The sequence below is a fragment of the Falco naumanni genome, unplaced genomic scaffold (assembly GCF_017639655.2).
Source record: "Falco naumanni isolate bFalNau1 unplaced genomic scaffold, bFalNau1.pat scaffold_88_arrow_pat_ctg1, whole genome shotgun sequence".
Lineage (NCBI taxonomy): Eukaryota > Metazoa > Chordata > Aves > Falconiformes > Falconidae > Falco > Falco naumanni.
In genome coordinates, this window is record NW_024427573.1 from 63,030 (window position 1) to 69,405 (window position 6,376).

The window sequence follows — 6,376 nt, forward strand, 5'->3', positions numbered from 1 at the left end:
CTGTACAACACACAGTCGTACAAGAAATAGTCTAGCCTATTCAGTACGAAATGCAATGCCTTACTAGGCACAAATACCATTATTCACATTAGAACCGCACAAATGTTGGCATTGCTCAGTTTTCACTATGCTGAATCAAATACATTGGATTTACAGCATACACTGTGTTTCACTGGAAAATATGTTTTATATATATATTATAAATATTATATATAAAACATATATATTTTATGTATTTTAATATATATAAAAACAATTAGTACAAGGCTACATTTCTTAGACTTAGGTGCAGCATGTAGAAAAAAGTTTCAGCTTGTGTTTTTACATACCTCTTTTGATGTTCTACTCGCTGGCTCAGTTCGACTTCTAGAAGAAGAAAGAAAGATGATCAGAACTTAAAATAAAGCACTTGTAACCAACATAAAGCAGCGAAAACAGTTTATAAAACCTGAACATCAAAACATTGTGTTCTGGTAGTCTTATGAATACGGAAATTTATTTCTATACATAAAGTGCGCTCTCCTGGTACATTCAGTGCAACTGAAATAAAACCCCAAATCCTTCTTTGTCCCCAATGACTCTAAGATACAGAATACAGCAGTGCAAGAAGAAGTCCTCACATATTTTCTTTCTGCCCTCTAAGTACCAAAACTGTGAAGACTGTGCTACATTTTTCTGTTCTTGAATAGTCAGCCATCCAAATATGAAGGCACCTTCAGGCAATCTGTATAGCCCCACTATCACAAATAGGTACCAGATAGAGCACTTTGGTTTCTACGCTCCTCTGACAAAACAAGAACAGTTGTCTGTAGAAAAGTGTTTCTTGGTGGAAGCCCAAGCACTGTGTTCAGGTACCTACCATACTTAGCCTAAAGTGACTACAAATAGCAGTAGAAACATCACCTGAAAGCAGTTCCTAGGATTTTCTGTGATCGAGGAGGCCTGTGTTAAAAAAATAAGAAAAAATGTCTTGATTACCAGAACTTGCTTTAAGATCATCTTGAACATGCTACAATATTTTAGGAAACGCTTATGACACACAAGCCCTTGCCGAGATTCCACATACTCATTGGTCTGTACCTGCACGCTACTCATGAATCAAACATGCAACCGCCGATCTAGTTAACAAACAATTCATACCTCATCCAAAGCGTCCCACAAGCAGAGGCAACCCAAAGGCTGCTGTGCAATTCCTGCACAAATAGAAAGGCTCATTCTTCCTGCCACTGCTACACCACCACCAGGCTCGCAAGTACAGCCACGTACCTCCTGAACATGAGGAAGCGCGAGGAAAAGCTTTAGATTCCCACACCACGGTTTCTTCCATCCACTTGCCTTGAGGAAGATACTGCAAGGTGACTAACGCATTCCTGAAGGCCTCTCCACCATGACAGCATGCATTCACCATTCCCAAACTCTAACGACTCTACCAGTTGTTTCCACAATGGTTCCAGCTGAAGGAATAGAAAGCTGACCTGCCCAATCCATTTGCAACTTTAGCAGAGCAGCGGCATTCATCCCTTATCCCCACGTGCAGGTATTTCTTGGATCTTTGATGCTAGTGGCACCTAGCCTCTCATTTTAGGGCAGCATGCCAACACCAGGAGAGGGTGCCATCCAACCAGAAATGGAGGATATATTGACAAGACAGCACTAAGCATCCCCATCTAAATTAACCCCCCAAACCAGGCCATGTTTAGAAGCACAGTGCTGTGGCATCCAGAAACTCTTGGTAGTGCTGGGAAGCACTAATATGCTCAAAGCTTACAGGAGAGCCACATAAATTCAGGGGGGTTTGCTTGCAGATGCTTCATGGGTACTAGGATGCTGCTGTACTGTTTGTTTGAGACACGCTGTAACTTGCCGGTATACTTTATTAATTGAGAACTAACATTAGAAAGACACGGCAAAACCACAAGTCAGTAATATCTACTCATGGTGGAGGAGAGGTCTGTCTTGAAGAAAGCTGGAAAACATGACCATTCAAACCATGCTGATGCAGCTGATACAGAACTGGACTGTACGAATACATCGATGACAGCAACAATGCTGTAGTCAGGCTTACATTTGAGTATCTGCAATTGTAATCAGATTCTCTGTCCTCCATAAATCTGAGGAATACAGCAGTAATACCTGGAGCACAGAGAGCAGCTTAGGGTGAAATCAGACTTAGAAAGGTAACTACCAACATTTGGGAATGTGCTCAACTGCTTTCTGAGCTTCAGGTTTGGAAAAGATCAACTGTTCCTTCACCGTCCTGGCACAAAAGGCAATACGCTTTAGGACGTTGCTCTTTTTCTCTTGCCCGACACAGGCATTGTCTTTAGGAAACTAATAGGAATCACTTAAGAATGAAACTTCTTGTTTGCATGGTTTGCCAGCTGGCCACTCTCAGTCTTTCCTCTGGAGATAGCATGCAGCCCCGCCACCCCCACCCCTCTGGGGTGTAAGAATACCCTGCCCCCCCTCCCCCAAACAAAGGAAGCAGTCAAACACGGAGACTCAGACTGCTGGCAGATGGGAACAAATCACCAGTTCACACTGCAATGTGTCTCTCCGTTTACTCTAAAAGCAATACAAGCAAAAGCATACAATAAGGAATCTCTCTGCTTAGAGGAAACAGGATGGAGAACTTGACTCTCAGAAAAAACAACCCCAAGAACAAACTCAATTCAAACATCAGAACAGCCACCACTGTTGGACTTTGAATGCCACGTCCCAGCGGGCTGAAAAATCTAAGTCTGCTTTGGGACAGATACATTCAAATCTGCCCTGTCACAACAAAAGTTAACAGCAGCTTTAACAAGAAAGATACAACCGGAATGCCTCCGTAAACCAACAGCCACAAAGAAGGTGAACACACTGAAACCCCTCCCAAAGAACACAACGTGTTATGGCTACTTACCCAAGGTCTGTCTTGCCGGTAGCTTTAACTCCTCTAACAGGGACTCTCCTAACAGTTACCGATGAGTTCCTTGGAATCAGGGCATTGTCATCTGTGTATTCTGGAAACAACATCAATACAGAGAAAGCATCAGTCAGTTTGTAAGAGTGATATTAACATGTCGTGACATAGCACTTCAGGGAATCCCTTTACAGATAGAAAAGCAACATTTTACACACAGCGTCATGCTTTTATCATCTCCACACACTCACGGTACCTTTCCAGAAATCTTCAGGTCTGATAGTCAAACACAAGCAGCAAAATCTTTTCCATTTGTTTTGAATCGTTTCAATGCCAACAGCAAAATGGTCTCTAAAGTCACTAAAGCAGAGTCTGCTAAAACATGAAGCTCTTTCCTGATCTAACTTCCATTGCTTTTGCTCCTGTTAGCTTACAAAACCCTAGAACATGTCTCTATAATAGCGAGCACGGAAGAGGACACCCCCACCCCGCCTCCCACCTTTTCAAACACATCCCAACCATCCATTTTGCCTTCCCACCATCTTCAAAAAGAGTCCACCATCTCTTTTTTTTTTCCCCCAGTGATGTGTAAAATCCTGTTTACTTTTAGCTTCTATTAGCATTGCTTCTATTACGAGATTTCCGTGATCACGCGGCTCGGAAAAATCTGAACAAGTTGCCCATCTTCACTCAGGGTTCACTGAAGGGTCTTTCCAAGATCATGCCAACATTTAGTCAGGACTCCTGCACAAAGTTATAAAACCCACTACCATATCTCCACAGGGAAGATCTCCAAGAACCCCCTTTAGGCAGGACATCCTGGCCTAGTTCTTTCCTTCATCTTCTGAAGGTGACTTTAGGCACGTAGATGCTGTTCAATAAAAACGGAAATTCACGGTTATGTATAAAACCCCAAAATCTGGCATACACATAAATGACACTGAAATATATTCCTTAGCTTTGCTCTGACAACCGCTGGGGGATTTTTGCATTTCCACAGGGAAGACACCCTTACAGAAGTTCCAGTAAGCATCTGTGTCACAACCTGTACGTCTGCCTCTACCTGCATGTCTGTCTCTACTGCTGTATATGACACGCGATCCCGTAACACCCCCAAGACCCCTAACACCGTGCTGTTAAGTCTGCTCACAGATACTCTCCTGAACATACTTTACCTATCTGTAGGTAAACAGCGTGTTTAGGTCCAACCACTGGAAAGGCTGGGGCCAAAGTTACAGTTACCACAGCAGGCATGTCATTCTGTTTAAGTTTTAATACATCAAAGAGGAAGAGGAAAAAATCCTATGAGTACACATTGTAAAGACAAGACTGTTGTGGGAATGTCACAGAACCACAGGAAAAAAGAAAAAAACCCCAACCGATAAAATTTGAATGTTTAAGGAATGGAGACGGTTTCCAAGTCTTTTTATTTCTGACAAGTCATATTCCAAAGTCTTTAATCACATGCAAGCTTTGCCAGACGGTAGATTACCAAGCTGAAACAGCACGCTAAGTAATACGAAAACATTACCGTCTCTGAGAATCAAGCACCATTCCTCAGATTCAAAAGAACTTAGGGCTTCTCGAAGAACATTTTTAGGTATATTCACCATAAGTGATCTGCCATAAAACTTCAGTACTGCCCTGACACCGTCTAACACGCAGTACCACGACAAAAATGCACCGTTTGAAAGAAATGAAGAAATGATGCTCAATAGCATCTGAATGAACATGTCTTTGGTGTAGCAAAGAAGCTGTATTGGCAAGAAATGCCAAGTATACTTTAGACAGAACGCTCGTCTACAAGATGGCTTTCCAGGGTCTGCATAGATTCTCACTCACAGATACACTCTTGATCCCAAACGTTGCTACTGAGCAGTTTCTGCAGCAGCCAAGCACCACTTTTCCAATGCGGTGGAGTAAAAGTAGCTGAAGACAAATTTCAGTCACCAAACCCACTTTTTTTTCCCCTTTAAATTAGCCACCCACTCCTTTTCTATCACATTCAGCCTTCTCTGCCGGCTTTCAAAGAAATCTGGCAGGTTTGTGATGACAAGGCATTGTCCCACATTCCCTTCTCATTTTAGCTAGAAGGGTTCCCAGAAACCAAACCCCTTCCACGCGCGGTGTCGCACACGGACCCCGTACGCTGCTGTGCCTGGCTGCGCACACAGCCCTGACGGCAGCTGCCAGCGCACAACCACGGAAGAGCAGCTCTGAGGCCCCAGCACAAGTCACCGCTGCCGGCCGCGGCCCAACCGCCTCACTGGCCACCTGCGCCGCCGCCAGCCGGCCGGTCCCCGCATCCCGCGCCCGCCGCCCCCACGCACCTTCCATGGTCTGGGCGTTGGTGACCTGCAGGTCGCAGCGGGTCGCCTTCAGCCTCTCGCGGCCCATGATCTGGCGCCTGAGGTCGCGCAGGGAGATGTGGGGGCCGTGAAAGGTGACCACATCAGAGCTCAGCCTGGAGGAGAACTTGTAGTGGACACACGACATGGCCGGGGCCAGGCAGTGCCCGCTCCGCGATGGCACCTCACGCAGCAGCTGGCCTCGCGGCCCCCACAGCAGGTCAGGGCCCACCGAGGGGCTGGGGCCAGCAGCGCGGGCTGAGCCCGCCGGCTCCTCCTCGCAGCCCCGGTGGGAGGACGATGGCGACAGGCCCTGGCTCGGCCTCCGCTCCCTCCTCGCACCAGCGCTGCCAGGCCAAGCTGCTCGCTATGGCAACCCGGGCGGCTCCGCATTGTGACAGAGGGGCTCAGGGGGCCACTCAGCGCCCCTGGGGGAGGGGCCTTCATCAGCCCCGCCCGGGCCGCCGGTGTCCCTGCTGTCCCCCAGCCTGTCACCGCCCCGTGCCCTGTCACACTCCAGGGCTGCGGTGTCCCTCCTGTCACCCCCTGGGGCCTTCACCACCCAGCGTCACCTGTCAGCCCCTGCGCCTGTGGTGGCTCTCCCAATGGCCCTGGGCACATCACCGCCCCGTGCCCTGTCACCCCCCAGGCTGTCCCTGCCTGCTGTCCCCTCCTGTCACCCCCCAGGCTGTCATGGCTTGCTGTCCCCTCCTGTCACCCTCCAGGCTGTCACTGCCTGCTGTCCCCTCCTGTCACCCCCCAGGCTGTCACGGCCTGCTGTCCCCTCCTGTCACCCCCATGCTGTCCCAATCTGCTATCCCCTCCTGTCATCCCCAGGTTGTCATGGCCTGCTGTCCCCTCCTGTCACCTCCCAGGCTGTCATGGCCTGCTGTCCCCTCCTTTCACCCCTAGGCTGCCACTGCCTGCTGTCCCCTCCTGTCACCCCCATGCTGTCCCAATCTGCTGTACCCTCCTGTCACCTCCCAGGCTGTCATGGCCTGCTGTCCCCTCCTTTCACCCCTAGGCTGTCACTGCCTGCTGTCCCCTCCTGTCACCCCCCAGGCTGCCACTGCCTGCTGTCCCCTCCTGTCACCACGCAGGCTGTCACCGCTTGTTGTCCCCT

General features: G+C 48.3%; 1 protein-coding gene across 1 annotated transcript; it reads right to left on the reverse strand.

The window, feature by feature from the left end:
- Positions 1 to 308: 308 nt before the first annotated feature.
- LOC121082380 (E3 ubiquitin-protein ligase RBBP6-like) lies at positions 309 to 5,401 on the reverse strand. The gene is made up of 3 exons (XM_040581708.1): positions 5,236 to 5,401; positions 2,906 to 3,005; positions 309 to 366 (listed from the first exon to the last, which is right to left on the reverse strand). Exons 1-3 carry the CDS (start codon positions 5,399 to 5,401, stop codon positions 309 to 311), a joined length of 324 nt encoding a protein of 107 aa, XP_040437642.1.
- Between the last annotated feature and the right edge of the window lie 975 nt (positions 5,402 to 6,376).